Below are 21,653 nucleotides of genomic sequence, written 5' to 3'. Positions count from 1 at the left end.
GGATAAGCAAAATCATATCACCTTTTGTAGTGACTTGAGTGATTTTATTACTCATTTGAGTCTGCAATATAGGGCGCCTTATTTTTATTTTATTTTGGATATGAATTAAGTTTGTTTAATATTTTTTAATTCTTTTAACTATTTGTTACAAAATTTAATTTTTTTTCATAAAGATCTATAATTAGTAAATTACTATTCCAATAGATATACTGAATAAAAAACTCAACAGTGCTTTAACACAAAATAAAACTCAATTGTGATTGTAAAGTTGAATTCCAATTTCAATTTTAATTTCCAAAAAGACCTATTTCTTTGAAACTTCTATAAATTTTCTCCTCCAAGTTTCAAGCTTTCACAAGTGGGTACTAATATTATAGACCAAAATTCATGATTCTCTAATGTAAAAATTTCAGTTATGTGCATCAGAGGAATATCACATTCATTACCCAATCTCCTTTCTTTGTGCTGGGTGGCACAAGTTTTTGGCCTCTGTTGTGGCCCGTTATGTACCTTTATGGGCTGGGCTTCAGTCTCCTTTTATTGAAACTGTTACCTTTGACCAAAAATATTTTAAGTCATCCAATCATTTTGAATTACATTCACAAATTACTTATTATTATAACTAAAAATATGAATCGTCCGATTAAGATTATACGACTCATTATGTTGAATTGTGCAGGATTCTCTTTATTACACAAAATCTAAATTCATAAATTTCACATAATATTGTATTGGAAATTCATGCCAATATTTCTCTTCAAACATATGTGAGATCATCTACATAGAAAATTTCACATACATGAGATGAGAGGATTATCCTAAAGAGTACATAGTTAATTAAAAATAAGACTAGATTAGAATTATCCATTACAACTTTGATTATACTCTAAATTCTCTCTACCCAGCCCTCTGTCTCTCTAGAATCTTCTTGAATCGAGTGGGCACACGAAACAAACAAAATACGATCTGGTCAACGCGAGCGAACGAGCTCCAGTGTTCTCCCCTCCCCTCCCCTCATGTTTGTTTCTCGAGAAAATTTCTAAGACCCTCATCACTGTTTTCTTTTCTCACCATGGAGGAAGTTCAAGACGACTCTCAAACCCAATCATCAACCGGTAATTTGCATATGCATTGCTAAGAAAAAGTTCAATTTTCTGTTTAATTTCTTCCAAACTGTTGTTGGGTTTTGAATTTTGGCACTGTTGTGTTTGTTAATGGTTGGTTGCAGGTCAAGAAAATGGGGATGATGAAGTGATCACTGAAACTTCTGCTTTTGTTAAAGGGGAACCCTCACAACAACTAGAATTGAGTAGCCCCCCAAAAGTTGATTCTGAACTTGTGGTTCTTCATGACAAGGTCACCAAACAACTCATTAAGGAAGGCCATGGTCAGAAGCCTTCTAAGTATTCAACTTGCTTCAGTAAGTACCTCAGCTGATCATACTGTCACTTTGAGTTTCATCCATTTAGCTGGGAAAAGATTTGGTTGTTGTTGTTGAATGGAATTCATTATGTCTAGCTAGGTATTGCAACTCAAGCTATATTTTAACTGTTTAAACAATTTAAGGCAATGCTTTGGTTTTGGTATGAAAATGTAAAGTGTTAGAACATAGAACATCTTTTGTTGTTATACAATAAGAAAACCTTCTTTTTTATAGAATCAAAGCAAAATTGTATTAGACACTAGTTCCTCTTATCTATGCCTGTGCTCTTCTTATGAGCCCTTTCTTGCATAGCCCTTGTTTTGTTTCCTTGTCAGGTCAAAATCATGATTGTGACCTAGATGTTTTTTTGGTGGTAGTTCATTACAGGGCGTGGTCTGAGAGCGCGCAGCACAAGTTTGAAGACACATGGCTGGAGCAACGACCGACTGAGATGATATTAGGAAAAGGTAGGTTCCTGATGGAAGTTTGAAGTATTGGATTTCTTTCATCCATTTGTCAATAGGACTTGTGGATTTTCATTGTCTAAAGTTCCTATATTTATTCTCCAAATCTTTGATCCTATTTGTACACTGCTAATGGAACACAATTCCAACTATATTTTGCTCATCTTCTGTAATGTTAGTTTCAGACATTTGCCAATGAGTTTTGATAAATGAGAGGACACTTTGTATATGTTTGTTCAATATTTTGTCTTCAATTCTTTTTTATTACTAATTCTTTGTATACATTTACCAAGAATAGTGTGGCCAACATCTGCTATGTCACTATGCCAGAGTTGAATGCAATCCCCCCCACCAACACACGTACACAACCACCACAAAAAAGAATTAAAATATGTTTTTTCCGCGTGCATTGCTCTACCAGTCTTGTTATTGATTTTGATGGATTTCTCTGAAACAGAGAAGAAAGAAATGACTGGCTTGGGCATTGGTGTGGCAAGCATGAAAGCTGGGGAGCGGGCGTTGCTGCGTGTGGGCTGGGAATTAGGATATGGAAAAGAAGGAAGCTTTTCTTTTCCAAATGTTCCACCCATGGCAGATATAGTTTATGAAGTTGAGCTCATTGGCTTTGATGAAACAAAAGAAGTAAGTTGGCAATAGACTTATTATATGACCATGGACTTGGCAAGATGCTTATTGTTCCTAATTTCACAGGGAAAAGCTCGCAGTGATATGACTGTAGAGGAAAGGATTGGTGCAGCAGATCGGAGAAAGATGGATGGAAATGCTCTGTTTCAGGAAAATAAACTAGAGGAGGCTATGCAACAGTATGAAATGGTTACACACTTATGTTTCTTTTGCTCTTTTAATTGCTCTTAATCCATGAAAATTTCTTTCTTCTCTCTATTTGTATTTCATTATTTTGGTTTTGATAAATTCTTGATTGCTGTGCTTCTTGTCAGGCCATTGCTTATATGGGAGATGATTTCATGTTCCAGTTGTTTGGGAAGTATAGAGATATGGCTCTGGCTGTAAAGAATCCATGCCACCTTAACATGGCCGCCTGTTTTATTAAGCTGAATCGCTATGAAGAAGCTATAGGACACTGCAGCATTGTAAGTGACTTTGACGGTCAATTCAGATTTCAGCCTATTAAAATGCTCTTTTATATGCTGTATTCTTTTTAAGTCATACTATATATTGGGGTTCTGGTCAATGTTCCTTTCACCTTGTCTTTTTTTGTGACTTGTGAATGGAATATAATTATGAATTAACAATTATATCCTAATAATATGCTGCTTTTTTTTTTTCTCAAGGGTCCCTTTAAATCTTAATGAATGAAAATTTCAAACTATTTTTTTGTTAATTTGCATCATGAGTCAGTCAAATTAGACATAAGATGTGGGTTTTACCACACTAAGCATATCTTGTCATATTTTTTCAGTCAAGGAAAATATACACTTGCTGTCAATTAAGAGTTGATTTCGTTGCCAGTTTAGCATGTAATTGTGGGTACTGCATCAAGTTTATTTGTTATGCAATTGGGATGTTTTACCTCATTCAGAACATGAATTAAGAGCCATGTCTGAAGTCTGTATGCATTCAAACTATGGATGATGAAACTCATGTGGATTTGTGATGGTAGGAAAAACCATGAATTTCTGACTGAAAAAAATAATCACCTTTTAGTACATACATAAGAGTCATTGATTATCCAATTTGGTTTAATTGCATGATGGAACTTGCAGGTTCTAGGTGAGGACGAGAACAATGTGAAAGCATTATTTAGGCGAGGTAAGGCTAGAGCAGCACTTGGGCAAACAGATGCTGCCAGGGAAGATTATCTAAAAGCGCGAAAGTATGCCCCTGAAGATAAAGCAATTGCAAGAGAATTAAGGTTGCTTGCTGAACATGACAAGGCTGTTTACCAAAAGCAGAAAGAGATCTATAAAGGAATATTTGGACCAAGGCCTCAACCAGTACCTAAGAGAAAGAATTGGCTCATACTTATTTGGCAGTGGTTTCTATCACTATTCTATGGCCTGATCACACTCTTCAAACGTGAAAGATACAAATCTGATTAATTAAACTTTTGAAGGAGAAGACTATGTTGACAATTGTTTACATGCATCCTGTGAAAGGCCACTTCTTCTGCTACTGAGGAGTAATCGTACTATGTCTCTTGGATAATGGAACAATATGTTTGAAAAGCAATTTCACTCCTTTTTAGATGTTTGACAATACTATCTACCTGATGCTAAACAGTTTGATAGTTTTGTCTAGAACCATTTTGTTGTTTAATTTAAAGTGTTCTAGTTATGCTGCAAAATGAGAATACTGTGTTATTACTTATTAGTTTGTGTAGAACGACATGGTTTAATTGAGGCTAATTAATGGGAAATGGAAAATTCTGCTCTTCTTTCGCAGGTTGCTCAAATATAAACGTGATTATATTCTCATGCGTGTTATCTACATCAAGCTCAAACCTCCAAGTGCCTAGAAAACATCCATTTGAACCCTTCACACCCTTGCAAGCATGCTCTTTTACTTTAATGGGTGACATAGTTTATTTGTTCTGGGTTATCAGAACTCTTTACCAACTATTTTTTTTTTATAAATATTATATAGGTATTTTCCACCGGAAGCAATATTGTTAGAGTTGGTAACAATCACGTATTGGTGGGGCCAGTGCTTCTAGCAAGATTATTCTCAATTTCTCATACACAACATTCGAATATGAGACATTATTTAACGAAAATCATGTACCCTTAAACCAATCATCTGCTTGTTTTCCCAACTATAACTGCAAGTCTGCAGCAGAGGAAATGGATATTGATACCATCATACATGTCATGAGCATTTTCCAAATGTAAATAAAACACATCTTGCTTATTAGAAACTAAAACCATCATATATCAATTCTGCAAAGAAACAGCCTTTACTTACAAGTTATACAGCTTTTCTACAAATAAAAGGCCAGTGCAGATATGAGGTATCCAGCTAGCTAGTAAAACTACCATAGGTGTTTGGGCAAAGATGTCCAAGCACAATAAGCACATACTAGTTTCTGGGATATGTACACATAAAGTGCAAAGGATATACTCATGAGAAACAAGTCTTTCCAATCACCCTTTTGCTTTGGACTCAAATTCTGCTCTGGCCTCTTCCCAAGCTTCTCAAAACCATTCAACACTTTCCATTTCAACAAGTTAATCAACTTTCCTCCTCTCATGTCTTTCTTCTCATCAGGGTTGGAGTTAGAGGCAAGTCTTCTACCCTGGCAGGCCACTAGAATGAAGATCCTGGGGCTGGTTCTGTTTGTGAATTCATGATGAGATGATGTCCTTTTGCCACAACAACAGTGGCCAACAGTGAGAGCTGCCATGGAAGGATGAGAGAGGAAGAAGGAGTTTGGTATTGTAATAATTTGCGGTCAACAAGAAGTGATTGAATGGAAGAGATAAAGCTTCAGGGTTGGTGACAAAAGTTGGTGGAGCCTTCACGCTATAAAGCATAATAATGATTGCTCACTTGGTTAGATATTTTTCTTCAAAGGGGTTAATGGATAAGGGGTCTCAGCACCTGATATTTTGTGGAGACCAAAAAATTTGCAATTCTTTGTTCATACATATACTGATCGATGTTGTTAGTTCAAATTGCTATTGAATTTTTCTCAATTAAGCAAGTTTTGGAATTGAATGCTGCTTGAACATTGTAAGACATTGAACCGTCTCACTTTTGTGAACACTGATCATAAGTGGCAAAAGTCGTCGGAATCTTGTATAGCTAACTTATTAAGACTAGGATTATACCCGTGCGTTGCACGTAGGGTACAACATTTTAATATCGAACATGATTACTTTGACAAACGTAATTAATATTGTTGATCACTTAACAGTCCATTCATTGACGAACAAAGAAGTCACCAAACCTCATTATACTCAATTGTTATATTGCTTAAAAAAGATTAAAATTACGTTTTAAATATGGTTCTTATTGGAATTTAAGTAAGACAAAATCTAATCATTTTTTGTTGTTATTTATAATCATATATTAGAGCATTTAGCAAATAGTGACAACGTGAATTCGCGGGACATCTTCATTAATAAACTTTCTTCCGGATACCAGCAGAACACTTCAAAGTTAAATAGTAGGCAACGACACTGGATGATAAAAATATTCTCCAACACAACGGCACAGACACAACAACACAAAAACCAGATAGAACATTCATCAACAAACCCAGCACAGAACATTACCGGCAATTTACATACCAGCAATCAGCTCAAGATCGATTCCAAATTTAACTCATTTTAATGGTTATCTTTACTGCATAAGTGTATACGTGTAGATGAATCACTTCAATGTTGTATTACAGAAATATATATATATATATATATAATTTTTACAGTGTTATTATAATTATAATTATTTTATAATAATATTGTTATCATGAATTTATGCTTCAAAACTCAAACAACACCAATGACAAAAAGAATTGCATAAATGAGATTTATTTTGATGCACGAAAATATTAATACAAATAATAACATCAACATTGCATCGGTCATTCTGAGTATTAAAGATGTCAGCGACAGTGCTAGTGCCATTTACATGGGCAACACCATTGAGGGTAAGTTGAGCCCAACATCCTACAGTAATGACTATATGTGTTATTATTTGTCCTTATTGCATATAATAGATTCCAGTTGTATGACACAAAATATTAAAGAAGAGGTCGATCAAATATAAATATGAGCATTGCATGGGTCCTAGAATGAGAAACGATTTTACAATTTCTTAAAATGAATTACCAATTAACGAATAAGTTTCACATGTACACTACTTACAAAGAAGGGATAGAAAATAGCTCACTTCTCCGTCATCGCCATTCTCGTCATTCCTGATACATTCAACAGACATATTTTTAATGAGACCAACACTGATGAACTTGTTGCTCCAAACCCACCCAGTAATGCTTGGTGGCACGACATGCCATATGCACACTTTGCACAACTTAGTAGATTTGATAACAAACATTTAGTACTTACTAATTTTCTAATTTATTTTTATTTTCAAAAAATATGATTTAACACTGTTAGTGCACTCTCGTGCTTCATTTACTTGTGAAATCCACCCACAAGTCAAAGAAAAAGTTGTAACCGGAAACGAAGCTTGTTTAAATAAAAATATCAAGTTGATAATAGAGATGGAGCGGCTGCTGCTATCTTTCAAGCGTGTTTTCTGCAATGATCCTGCTGATGAATACTGAGATAGCGCGGGGCTTCCTAATGATACTGGCCCTGTTTTGTTCTTTAGCCCTTTCTTTGTGCTGATAGTTTTTCTTGATTTTCATTGTAACTACTGGTTTACTGTCTTTGCTTCTTGTCTTTCCTTTTAGTTTGTTTGGTTGTAATGAGTAAGTGTTGCTTTTTGTACTCTGGCTCGTGACATTCAATTATTAATATATATGTTTGGTTTTCCAAAAAAAATAATAATAGAGCCAGCCTTAAATTCATTCTTCTCAATAATATGGAAACAATTTTGGGATTAAAACTTTAAAGAGCTAGTATAGTAGATTATCAAGCAAAAGGTGACCACATCATTTCAAACTTTTCATCATTATTTCACATGTCTGCCACATCTAATCTCCATTCTTCCACCATGATCTTGATTGACAAATCATTTAGCCAACAAATTATAGAAATCCCTCACATCTTTTGCTGCACAAACTGCAAAACAATGTTGGTTGTTAGAGGTGGGTGACAGTACTATAGAACACAATTTGTAAAGCAATAAGGTACATTTAAAAATACAACCAAGTAAAAGCAATACCTTTGGACGGTACATTTGACAATTTTTTCAGCACCTGTGCGCTGCTATTTTCGGCAAAAGCTTCACACTCTTCAACCCTTTGCTCTTTTTAACCTTCTTAACAATTGTGCCTTCTTTGATTCCATAACAATTGGGAAAGAATTATAGGTTCGAGTACATAGATCCTAGCTATACAACCTCTTAAGAAAAAACCAATAGATTAAATAATATATTGAACACTAATGCATATGCCTAGAGTTTAACATAATATTTTATTGGTCTGCCGAACCTCAACATACAATACAATGAATTAACAGAAAGAGTATATCTGAGTATCTACCTATATTAGCATCAAGTCTCAAGTTGGATGACGTTACCTAACCTCAATATTCTATATTCCTTGTTTTCTTGGCTTCTTGCTCTGAAAATTGTTAGTTATTCTTTTGGCATGATTGTGTGAATATGAAAATGAATCATGTGAATGCACAAGCCACTGTCTCGGCCTCAGATTTAGTTGTTTTTCCTTCATCATTCCTTACTTATGAAGACCCCATCTCTCCAAAATCTACCTCACTACTTTCACTTCCCATCTTTTCTTAGTTCTTATGAAATCAGCAAATGATTTAGCTTGCCTATATGTATTGCAAAGGTGAAAATCATGATCCTATTCCTACCAAAAATTGGCCAATGCGCTTTTAGAACACAATTGTTACATTTTAAGATTTCCTACCTCTTTGGTAAACTACTGACTATTATTTTAAGCTTGTATAACCCCTCAATAGTCAATACGTATGGAAAAAGTCGCAATAGATAAAATGTACTGAGTAATCTGATTTGCTATGGCCTATGGTCTTAAGTTTAGGAGAAGGAATAGAGAAGGAGTTGCCACATCCATGCATCTTTTAGTTTTGATTGGGTTTCATGAATTTTAGGAGTCACTTCAATTTATTTTTTTAGGCGGGGGCTCTTAGGGATTCAGAGCTTAGAGAACAAATTATATCACTTTCAAAGTATTAAAAAAGTTTCTTACTATCTAAAAGTGTTAAATAGAAGAGGAACAAACCAGCAAATAAACCAAAGATCTGTGGAGGTGCCTTGAAATCGGGGCCAAGCCATCAACAAAGACCTTTGCTGCAAATCATAGAATCAAGAGTCAAAGTGATTACTGAATTACACAAAACCATGAAAAACACCAAGAATTTAGGGAGACTAATGCAACCAAATAATGTAATAGCATGCATTCCTAATACAAAACTGAATTTAACTATCAATACTAAAACACTAATATCTATAGATCGCCTAATTATTAGTCACATAAGAACAAAATCAGAGGTAATCAAGTAATTATGTCCATAAACAGCAAAAGGTATACAAAAAAGCAAAGTGAAGGCTAAACTTGGCAGCAGCAGACAAACTGATCTGTCTTCACTCTTCACAACATCATATTATTATGATCAAATGTCAATATAATGTTGACAGCGGCAAATTAATGTTAACAATGTAAAACTATTTTTTAGTTCCCTTGTCTTAGTTGTTGATTGCAGCAAAACATTGGAGGTACCTTAAGGTCACAAACATCACTTGATAGCAGCACAAAGAGCTTAAGAAATGCTAAATAATTTGCATTTGAAAGAAATATAATGAACTTGAGAAATGAAAAGTAATTTGAAGTCCTTTGGGTCAAACTCATAATTGCAGCGAAATGAAATTGCTTTAGTTTTAATCTGCATTAAACACACAAAAAACAACCTTACATGTGAACCTGTGATTGCAATTTGGAACCCCATATTAAGTCACTCCATAAAATAACCATGAGTAAAAAAAATACTGCACCAGAATCATGATGTACCTTAAAGCCTCACATGTAAAAAGGAAGCATTTACCTGTGAGTGATTATTAAAATGTCTCACATAAAAGAAACAGAGGAAATACATTCATAGGTATTAATAACTATGTTTCCCATTATGTTCAAAGTGATTTTAGGTAAAGGGTAAATGAATATAAAAATATTTTAAGGAAAGTATCTTCTCCTTGTGTGCCTTCTTCTTTGCCTTTGGTGGTCTAAATGCCACCATTACAGCAACATAGTTAGTGTCTTCACATTCTGAAACACAAAAAATTTAGTCTGTTGAAAATAGTTACTTGCATCATCCTTAATTTTTTGAACAACTTGCATGCCTTATTTCCTAAGTTTGGCTTAATATATCAGATTCAGCGTTGATTAAGTTATTAAATTGATAGAAGGAGGAGGTATCATTAAGTGGAGAAAAGAGAAATTCATATACATACTCTAAGAAGGAAAGATAAAAAAGGAACACAATAATAGATGTTTGATATAAGGAAACCTGGACTAAATGCATGACACCTTGAAAGAAAATGAAGCACGAGCCAATCCTCACACCCCGATGACCATGTTGTAGAACAAAGGCATGGAACATGAGCATTAGTCATAGTTTACTCAACAAAACAGGTGAAAGCACAACAAACACAAACAGATAAGGAGATTGAAGAAGCTAAACGCTGATGAGCAACAACACAACAAAAGGTGTATTTATAAACATATAATTGCAATTGAAGATAATCAACATTTATTTCTAGATGAAATCAATTCCAATATCAAATGTATCAAATCAATCTGCAAACCAGATAGAAGCAAGAATGACAGATTGAGGTCGCAAGGAAGATATACAGAACCAATAAAATAGAAGCAAATATATATGCTTTATTTTCTATATTTCAAGCTTCTTTTCTTCACCTTAATATGGATGTAAATAATGAAACCTAAAGAACATATTACATCTATCTTTTTCTCTGAAACTTGGAAAAACTTGAGACTTGTCAATTAAGGGTCCAAGAACTCAAGAAGCTAGATTAATGTTGACAATGAGCATTCACATCTGCACAATTTATTCCAGGATGATGAAAAATCTGAAATTTCTTCCAAAGTGAACTGGGATTGTTGCCGACAAAAATGATCATGCAGGGCAAGGAGCTTTCTCAACTCTCAGGAGAAAGACAAAAAGCCATGATGTAATTTCCTGTGTTTCTTTTGATGAACTTGTCAACATACTTGATACTGAAAGGTTCCACTCCTAGCTGCATAGAGAGATTGGTCTTTGACGAATTTTCCGAGAATTCAAAATAAGACGCCGCTTTCTGTTCTTCATTGCGCTGCTTCCTAAGTTAACCCTCATCTACAAAATTTGCAGAATCTGCTATCTCTGCATTACTCAAAGTCGAGTCTGTTGCAGTCTTTATTTCTTCCTTGTGTTGATTACTTCCACTTTATTTGTTGCCATATCATTAGCAAAAAAAATCATAATAAGCCACTGAATATCACAAAACACAAACTGATGACTACTAAGTACTAACATACAAAACATTTGCTTGTGAGATTGGTATATATGGGTAAGACTCAACCTCAGCATCAATTAATACAATATGGATAACAAATGGATTCAATGGGTCGTTCACAGGGCATATATCCCACATCCTGATAATTCTACTCCTAATTCTCAGGAATTTCTTTCCTGTACTGAGAGTCTTAATGGGGTTGACACGGGAACTCATATCTCCCAATAAGAACAGGACAGTAGACTCAAATACACACAATAAACACAATACACACAACAAAAGTGAACTATGAACTGATCAAAGTATGAGCAGTTATATTTATAGACCAGAACTGCAAGTTGTGGCTAGCCAAATTACAACTGTAAATGACCAAGAAAATAGATTATAGCTAATAGATGATAGCATATGGGGGAGAGAAGGGCCAAACAGACTATAAAGCATCAAAGAAATATAGAAGAAGATGGTTGAAGGTGGAAAGTACCATTGATTATAGGAACAGCTGCAGGAGGATAGGCATCAGATCACCTCCTTAGGGATCGACCTTCGATGCAACAGCTGGCCGGTGGGACGTCGTACCTCCTACATCGGTGCAGAGTGAGCTGGAGCAATAGGCACAGCGGAGTCTCGGTGAAGTAGGGGGACGAATGAGGATGGTAATCAGGGGAAGATGCAAGGTGGGAAAGAGAGCTGCTAGCGGCTAACCCTACGTCCAAAGGCAAATAACTTCCCCCAACGCAGCCCATGAAACAACACTGCTAGCAGGTTTCGAGTACCCTCAATCCTAACCCTACGTGAATTCACACAATACAGCTCAATACAGCTATGGTTTTCCATGCTTGCTCCATATCGATGATGTAGGGAGGACGATTGGGGAGGGGATTCACGATTTCACGCAAGTTGCAATCTGGGTTGAGTGTACACTGCTGCTAGTCTGCTACTAACCCTATATTTTTATTACTAACCCTACTTGAAAAGATAGTATCCATGTATCCTAACGCAGCCCATAAAAGGGCCAGACCCAAAAAGCAACCTCAGTTGTAACAAAAAAAAAATGGCACTTGGTGAACAGTAACAAAACCTTGAAACTTAAGTTAGAAGATATGAATGTTTCCGAGTATACTGTCACATACAAACAAACAAAAACTTCGTAATTATTGGACCGTTAAGAATGATTTGATTGATCAAGTTGTGAGTATTCCGTCAGAGTTCTAACCGGCTGACTAAGCATATGTTGATCTGAATTGGTCACCCGTTAAGGAGAACATTCATATTCACCCCTCGCATTATTACTAAAGTTTTCATAATTCCCTCTCCCCACATAACTGTAGTTGCATTATCCTCTCCTTCGCATGAATGTAATCGCATAATCCCCCCTCACACATGAATATAATCGCACCATCGCGAGTAATGATATATACACACTTCATTTTTTAAACACTTCATTTTCACCTCTTTTTATTTTCATCTCTCTCATCTTATAATCTATTACATCTCATATTTTCTCTCTCTTACTTTTTCTTTTCTTCCTATCTCTCTCACCATTTCACCTCTCCACCTCAAAAGAGAAGTGTGGATGAAACATTATCCCACCATCGCCGTTCAATAAGTCCTCAAAATATGAAAGAGTCATTGTACTTTTCAATACTTCATTTGATAATTCTTAATTAGGGCGGAGCTAATAAGTTAAATTCTTAATTAGGGCGGAGCAATAAACTTATTAGCTGACTTTGTTCTAAGGTTTGTTTTTTTTTAACAATTATGCATAATTTAATTTTCTCATTCAAGGGCATGGCTGACATTAGCTATGGGCTTACAAGCTGGGTCGGACCCAATTCGCATTAGTGTTTGTTATACTAAGTTGATCACGGGAATTAGATTTCCCACCCCCTCATTTAGAATTGCCACCCCATTTAAAAGTGGGGAAAAACCAAAATTGTCCCTCCGTGTTTTACTCCGGAGGTTGAACATTCAGACTCATCCAGAACTTCAACTTTCGGACTCTGTTAATATTAGAACAGAATTCAGATTCACTTTTAGAACAGAACAAAACATCAACACTCGGAGCTCTCAAGACGTGCGACCCAGAAGCGACATTGAGGTACCCAAAAGCGACCAAGAATCGCGACCAAAAGGCTATTGTAACCATGTCTGTTTGTCCCATATTATTGTCACTGCATTTTCATATTTCTGTTTTTGTGACAGTATCTGGTTTGAGAAATCCGAATCTTGAAGTTTCATATTAATCCAGTACAACAACTCTCGGACGTCTTAAAAAGGGAGTGGCAAATTTTATTATCAACCAGTCCGAACCTTGAAGTCCTGGAGAGATCCGAAACTTATAGTCCTGGATCACTATCACTCTTACCAGATGCAATATTGTTATTTTGCTTTACTTTTCAAATGCTTAACTTGAATTATGTATTGTAATTTTGTTTAAATTGAACTATGTAACTTTTCAATTTTAAAGTCATGTTATTTTTGCTGCAATTGGACTAAAGTCATGTTATTTTAACTGTAATTAAAGCTTCCGAACTTATAACTCTCGGACTAGTCCAAAACATCAACAACTGGACTGATATAGATGTTTAAGTCCCGGAGGGTAGTCCTGACATTTTCTTAAAAAGGCTAGGGTGACAATTCTAAATGATGGGGTGGGAAATCTAATTCCCGTTGATCACAAGTGAATTTAGTGTCAGCCCATACCTGTTGCTAATAGCAGGTGAGCCAATGGTAAGCAGTACCTTTGAGATCGAGCTATCATCAATTTAGTTACCGCTGACTGGTGTTAATCTTTTACTAAAAATAACAATTTATAATAGTTACATGAATCAATTTAGCAGTCTCTTGAAATATTAACTTTAGGGTTAGAGAGCTATGTTTTTTTTTGGTTACAGGAGGAAAAGAAACAAAACGACAAAACTAACTAAGAGAATCTAAAAACAAAGAAACATAAACGAAGGAAGGTGGCTGCTTCCAAACTTGAACCGGTGAGCCTTGACAGCAAGCCTCCCGGGCTAGTTTGTCAGCCGTGTTATTCTTGGCTCGATCAACCTGGACCAAAGTAACATGCTGCATACTTGCCATAGCAACACGAACGCGACATATCTCCTCCCTATTCCAGTAGCTTGTGATGTTGGTCCCTTCATGTAGAGCATGGATAACCTTCGAGCAGTCAGACGAGCACGAGGCCTCGGTGTAGCCTATCTCCAGAGCATGACGGAGCCCCAGCTCCATAGCAAGAATCTCGGCAAGAAAGGCCGAGCCAGAAGCATAACTGACAGAGATAGCAGACAACCAGTTGCCACAAGAGTCCCTCACAATAGCGGCACACCCCATCCTGTTCACCGAGGGATTCCAGCTACCGTCAACGGCAATGGACACAGTCGGGGAAGAAGAGAAGGTAGCCAAATTCGCCATATGATCTTCTTGCACCAGGGATTGAAGAGAACTCCTCCAAACGGCTTCGTCCCGGAGGATGCACCGCAGAATGATGTTCAAAGGAAGCTCATTGTCATTGAAAACTTTATGGTTACGCCACCTCCAACACCACCATAAAATAGCAACAGCCAAAGTGGCGTGACGGTGTACCAGTAAACCAGCAAGCCAAGTGTCGACCTCGACGTGAGCAGCGGGAGCTGGCAGAACCGTTCGGAAGTTACTCCACAGGTCTCGCGAATCTGGGCAAAACCGAAACAAGTGGTTGATGTCCTCTGTCTCTGCAGTACATCTGGGACAAGCGGCGGTCGCTGCTAGGTGAGACTGGAAACGCTTAGCATTCGTGGGCAAAGCACCATGGGCAAGCAGCCATAAGAAGAAACGAAGCTTCTCTGGTATTTTAAGCTTCCAAATTTTCCTCCACAACCCAAAACTTCCAACCTGTGGTGTTCCCATGCTATGATACGCGGAACTGGGGGAGTAGAGACCATCGGCACTATGCATCCATCGAATGGAATCTGGATGAGAAGATAACTGAGGCACCCGCACACTTTCAATTTCCTCCAGAATTGGCGGTGGTAAGACCGTATATAAGACAACCAGATTCCAAGCTCCACCACGCCATAAGTCAGCAACCTTGAGCCGCGTATCAGCTATGTTAACAAATGGAATACAGTCACACAACCGTCCCGTGCCGAGCCAGTTGTCGTACCACACAGAAGAGAGACCATCCCCCAATTGAGGTCGAAAACCGCTGCCCACATAGTTCATAGCCCTGACAATACTCTTCCAGACATAAGAATCACTGCTCTTAACCTTCCCCTGAAGCACAACATCGGCCTTAATATACTTCTCAGTAATCGCACGGACCCAAGGTTTGTCACCATCATGCAGCAAATTGTCAACTAGTGTGCCTAGCAAGGCGATATTGTTCAGTCTCGCTGATCGTAGCCCTAGTCCACCCATATCCTTAGGTTGAATAACAGTATTCCAAGGTAGCAAACTCCAACCTCTATTACTTGTACCCTTTGCCCATAGACAGCTGCGAACTTTTTTATCTATGAAATCACATACCGATTGGGGAAGCCATAACGATTGCATTGTGTAAACAGGGATGGCAGTTATCACGGATTTTGCAAGACAAAGCTTACCAGCTCTGTTCAACATGCGAGTCTTCCATGACGCAAGTCTTGCATTAATCTTTTCCATGATGGGGAGGAAGAGATCTCTCTTTACCCTCCCAGTCAAGAGAGGGATGCCAAGGTATTTCCCAAGGTTAGCCGCCCTTTGGATACCTAAAATGGCAGACAAGTCATGTTGGACTGGTGAAGCAACTGTTTTGGTACAGAACATCCTTGACTTATCTAAATTCACTCGCATACCAGACGCCTCACAAAAGTCATGAAGAGTATCAGCTACCACCTTCATCTGAGACTTTGTGGCCTGGCAAAACAGAAGAACATCATCAGCAAAGAAGAGGTGAGAGATGCCAATACCTTCCTTCATAATACGGATAGGATGCCAAGCGCCTTCATCAACTCTCTTCTGAATCAAAAGTGCTAGACGCTCCATACACAACACAAAGAGATAAGGAGAGAGAGGATCCCCTTGACGAAGGCCGCGTTGAGGAGTGAAAGGCTCAAGCTTGGAACCATTCCATAGAATAGAGATAGAGGCTGACTGCACACCCCACATAATCAGATTCACTATCAATGGAGGGAAGCCGAAGTCATGCAAAGTTGCGCGCAGAAAATCCCAGCTGACTCGATCATAAGCCTTCTCTAAGTCAATCTTCAGGGCCACTAACCCACCCTTCTTCTTATAGGTATGTATTGTGTGCATTACCTCTTGTGCTAGAAGAATATTATCTTTTGTTCCTCTCCCCGGAATGAAACTCCCTTGTAATGGTCCCACTAGATCATGTAGAAGAGGTCTGAATAGGTTAACCAGAACCTTGGTGATAACCTTATATGCTACATTGCACAAACTGATTGGGCGGAGCTCTTTGAAACGGAGAGGGTTCTCCACCTTGGGAATGAGAACAATGAGTGTCTCAAGAAGAGAAGATTCCCCTCTCCCCTGGGCGAAAGAGTCCGCCACCATAGTGTGAAGATCCTTCCCCACAATGTCCCAAAACTGCTTATAGAAGAAAGCTTGGAAGCCATCCGCTCCTGGAGCCTTGAACGAGTGCATGGCCATCACAGCACAACGAACCTCCTCCAAGGTGACGGGTTGGACTAACTTAGTCCTATCCCGCTCTGATAGTGACGGAGTTTGGATCTCCATAACATGATTCCTAGACACCTGTGAATCCAAAGAAAAGAGGTTAGTATAAAAAGATTGAGCACCCTCCTTTAACGCCTCTGAATCTGTACACCACTCGTCGCCAACATACAAGCCATGGATTTTATTTCTTTTCCTCCGCACCACTGTCTGTGTGTGAAAGAACCTTGTATTGCGATCTCCAAATTTCACCCATTTCTCCCTAGACTTCTGGAACCAGGTTAACTCCTCTTGTGTCAGGATTTGTTCATACTCCACTTGCAATTCCTTCTCCAAACGAAGTAAAGATTCAGACTCCCGCACTTCCAATTCCCGTTGTAGGCCCTGTAAGCGACGCTCCACTCGTTTCTTACGTCGAGTAATGTTGCCAAACACATTCACATTAAACTCTTGCGATGCCAACCGAATGTTATCTAGCTTGCCTACTAAATTAGGCGGCGGCTTCATCCATGTTTCTCTAACCAATGGTTTGAAGTAGGGATGCGTTGTCCATGCCGCATGGAAGCGAAAAGGACGACCGGAGCGATCCTCCACTCGTGCATGACAACGAACCAGAACAGGTCGATGATCCGAGTAAACTCGTGCTAAATTCTCCACATAGGCTTCAGGGAACTTATGGCGCCAAGAAATGTCCCCAAAAGCCCTATCCAAGCGTTTAGCTATGGTACGCCTGCCATTTAGTCTCCGCTCCCAAGTGAACCTTGGACCAGTGGCTCCGAGATCCATGAACTCACAAGCCTCAACCATTTCTAGAAAGCGAGCAGCGCGCGCCGCACTAAAATCGCCGCCAAGAACCTCCGTTGGGGACGAGATATCATTAAAATCCCCCACCGCAAGCCAAGGGCTTAGGGCTTGTTGGCGGAGGTGCATAAGATGCGACCATAGGCCTTCCCTTAAAGATGGGGTCGGACTGGCGTAAACCACTGTGCATAACCAAGCTCCATTGTCTACGCCAATCGACACAGTCACAGCCTGTAAGTGAATATCCACCACCTGAACTACAAAGTTTCTCCCTACAGGAGCCAAAATCCAAATGCCACCCCGGTGCCCTACTGCTTCTGAACATGCACAAAGATCATATCCAACGCTTCTCCAGAACGAAGCAACTGTCTCAAACTGACAATGAGTCTCCACTACTGCAAACAAGGATGGATGGTGTGATCTAATCAAATCGCGGACACGCCTTTGCCCACGGACACCTGCACCTCCTCTAATGTTCCATGCTATAATATTGAAGTTTGTATTATCCATAGACAACAAAAGAAGGGGAACAGTTCCAATCCGGGGGGGTGTCAAGCCCCACCCGATGAGCTTGCTGCGTGGTTCCTCGCACCTGGGTCATAAGGAACCTCCCCAGTTACTTGGAGCGGTTGCTCACAGCCGTGTGTCATCTCCTCATCCACTAGCATGGCATAGCGATTACCATCCCTGGGCTGCAAGTTCAGAGTCGTTCGTGTGCCATCCGCAAGCGCCACGATCCTCGTATTCCCCATCGACTGAGGACCCTGGGTAGAACTCCGATTGGGCCCTTGCGTAAGTGGGATATTTTGAGAAGAACCTATATGTTGCCCCCCCATCGCGGTCGACTCCTTTCGGTATCTTTTCCTTCCCTGTTGGTGATCACCCAAAACGGGTAACGTATCCTTAGCTGATCCTGCATGGAATTGCATGGTCCCACCGAGATTGAGTTTAGTAGCTGAGGCAACAAACTGTTGAGCAACTCCTTTCTTTTCTCCATGAATCGCGCCTGTATCACGCGATTGTTTCTGCATAGTCGGTTTCTGTTTATTTTGAGTGACATTCACAACTGTGGATTTTCGGCTTTTACGTGTAACCGACAGCCAGTCCCCATGGGCATCGTTAGGACACTCAATCCCCTTCTTTTCCGTGTCTGCATTTATTTCAGTAACCATCTGTTGGTCAGCTTCTAGTGTTGCAACACTTCCATCTACTACCACCGGCGGCGTCGCCGGTGTTACACTCGCACACGGGGAATGTGTCTTCTGTGGTTGGGGCACTGGCGTACCAGTGCATTTCCTTGAGAGGTGGCCATAACAGCCACACTTAGCACATAACAAGTGTAAACCTTCGTACTCAATATTGTACCACACACCTCGGAGTCCCACTCTGCCAAGGACCGGCTTTGTGAGATCAATTTCGACACATACTCGTGCATACTTCCCTCTCTGCATGTCCGCCGTGTTCATATCAACGCGAATAGGTGTGCCAACTGCTGACGCTAGGGTTACCAGGATGCTTTCCTCATAGAACTGGAACCCCAACCCAGGGATGCGTATCCACACCGCCGTCGTGCTTATCTTCGAATTTGCAGCCACAAAATCCGGGGTCCATGGTTTAACAGCAAGATAATGATCGTAAATCATCCACGGTGCTCCAACCATGGCACATTCCCTGTCCTCTGTGAGATCAAACTGAATTAGAAAGTACCCATGATGTAGATCTCGAACCTCAAAGCCACCAACCGGTTTCCATAAGAATCGGAGCTTCTCACACAAGGCTTTGTAGCCAATGCTCTTGCCAAGCAATTGCACCACCAAACAGGCCTCAAACGGTTTGCAGATTGCTTCATAGGAGTGGTCATCCTTAAAATCAAACATTGGGAAATAACTATTCCCATCCACGAGGTCCTTCTTCATGATACCAGCGTCAACAAGATTTCGCACCTGCTTCCTTCCCTCCTCCACCGCTTTCTTCCCTAGTACCTTCTCTTTGAACGTTGGCCGCCGCGTTGGCTCCGGCGGCTTACCGACTGGGCCGCCACCGCCGCCGTTAGTGGTGTCGCCGTTCGCAGTCTCGCTCTCCACTTCCATTAGGGTTCAGAGAGCTATGTGCATAAACATTTTAATTTTAAATATTTTTTTTTTGTCTATAATAGAAGGTGCAACTTATTAATTTAATCACTTGTTGTAAGTGAAGTAACAACCTCTCTTTTTCTATATCTAAAACTCAGTTTAAATTCTAAACATATACCTTCACATAAATGGAGAAATTTTAATATAATCGCACTTTCGTTCTTTTTCGTCTTACTTTTACTCAATTTATCTTTATTTCTTACACTCCTTTTCCTATCACATTATCTATTGCATCTCACATTTGTCTTTTTCTTATTTTTATTTCAGTAGATGGAAATGAATTGAGATGTGTATGATTTATTTTCCTAAAAGAAATAAAAATTTAATTGAAAGGGTCCCAGGGTGATATCGTGAGGTAGTCCACAGAGAATAAGGCATGTCAAATTAGAGTCAACATGTTGAAAAGTAAAAGAGAATAAGGTGACGTCAAAAGTAGGCACAAGAGTCAAATTCAGGATGCCATGATTCTTACATACAGCATTAAATTAATTAATTATTACTACTATATTTTAAGCTGTAGAAAAGCTGAAAAGGTATTTCTTTTGAATTTTTGAATACTCATTGCAATAAAAAAAGATATAAAAAATTAATGTTTGATTTCTAAAAAACAAGTCATATTTAAAAAGTTTACTTCAATAAAATGAAATGGGTCACCTATCGATCAAAAAAATAAATAAAATGAAATGGGTCCAGAACCAAAGTAAGGGCAAATATTTAATTTGGTAAGATATAGTAGAAGTTGCAGTCTACAAGGTTACGCATCGATGTCCATAAACAATGAAAAGAAAAGAAAAGCGTCATAACGTTGAAAATTTGCAGTCTTCTCTTCTCTTCCTCATCAACACAACACAACACAACTATTGAAGATTCCCACAAACCCTACATGACATGTGATCAGAGATGTTAAACATAAAGTTGGGCTCATCTAATCTATCACATGCACCTGATTGATGGGTCATGGGTGCACAGACTAATCCAACATCAACCTACGACCATTCGACCAATCTTAATTTTATTTACACCTTTAAAAAATAATCACTATTCGATCCAGCCTTGAAAGTTGAAACCAACCAAGCCTCAAGTACATTCTTCAATCACAAGTTACACATTCAATCACAAGTTACACAGTTTTATTGACCAAAAAATAAAAGTTACACAGTTTTAAATGTGGAGTCCTCTCCGACAGATGTAATATGCAAAAGTGTTTTGGTTGGCCCTCAATAAATCGTTTAAGTTATCTCACAATTTCAATTTAATTCAAGCCGTCAAATATAAAAATCAATGACTAGGGATGTGCTTGTAGGAGCTGGAGGGAAAAAACTACCGATGAGGATTTAAATTCCGATCACCATGACCTTATAAGGAAAAAATAATAATTTATTAACGACATTATTTTCAAACTAGAATAAAATACTACAAATTTCTCTAATTGAATTGGGGTTAACAATCACAAATTCTCGAGTAATGTTTCATCCACACCCCTATTTTGAGGTGGAGAGGTGGAATGGTAAGAGAGATAGGAAGAAAAGAAAAAGTAAGAGAGAGAAAATATGAGATGTGATAGATGATAAGATGAGAGAGATAGAAATAAAAATAGGTGGAAATGAAGTGTTTTAAAAATGAGGTGTGTATATATCATTACTCGTAATTAAACAACTTCAATTTCTCTCTAATTTTATTGTCACAGAGCCAAGTTATTTCAATAGGTTTGTTGCAATAATATTTCATCATAGCTATGAGACCTTACTTTTTCATTTTAACCCAAACTCATACCATCTGACGATATTATACCAAACAATTAAAATTACACTTTTTATTTATCCTAACTTTTACACACAAATACCATAATATATATCCGTCACATTTTCCGCATGTAGTATTTAACTACAAATCAAATTGCTGGTTTAATAAAACTTTGCTAGAGGGAACTCGAGGGAACTCTAAGATGATCATCTGGTAGGTCGTCAAGGGTCTCAAAGGACAAATCTAGTACTTGCCAAACATGTTAGG

At 38.5% G+C, this 21,653-nt stretch overlaps 1 protein-coding gene and 1 long non-coding RNA gene across 2 annotated transcripts; one reads left to right on the top strand and one right to left on the bottom strand.

Annotated features, from left to right (window-relative positions):
- Nucleotides 1-784: 784 nt before the first annotated feature.
- Nucleotides 785-4,299, top strand: LOC130747918 (peptidyl-prolyl cis-trans isomerase FKBP42). Its single transcript, XM_057600976.1, has 7 exons — nucleotides 785-1,115; nucleotides 1,229-1,420; nucleotides 1,801-1,890; nucleotides 2,345-2,529; nucleotides 2,599-2,721; nucleotides 2,847-2,999; nucleotides 3,633-4,299. The coding sequence occupies exons 1-7, from the start codon at nucleotides 1,073-1,075 to the stop codon at nucleotides 3,966-3,968; spliced, it is 1,122 nt and encodes a 373-aa protein (XP_057456959.1). The 5' UTR covers nucleotides 785-1,072; the 3' UTR covers nucleotides 3,969-4,299.
- A 3,077-nt stretch (nucleotides 4,300-7,376) lies between these two features.
- LOC130743090 (uncharacterized) lies at nucleotides 7,377-8,048 on the bottom strand. Its single transcript, XR_009021343.1, has 2 exons — nucleotides 7,720-8,048; nucleotides 7,377-7,616 (listed from the first exon to the last, which is right to left on the bottom strand). It is a non-coding gene; the product is annotated as an uncharacterized LOC130743090 (long non-coding RNA).
- Between the last annotated feature and the right edge of the window lie 13,605 nt (nucleotides 8,049-21,653).

Source organism: Lotus japonicus, chromosome 3 (genome assembly GCF_012489685.1).
Source record: "Lotus japonicus ecotype B-129 chromosome 3, LjGifu_v1.2".
NCBI lineage: Eukaryota > Viridiplantae > Streptophyta > Magnoliopsida > Fabales > Fabaceae > Lotus > Lotus japonicus.
This window is presented reverse-complemented; position numbering and strand designations above follow the sequence as displayed.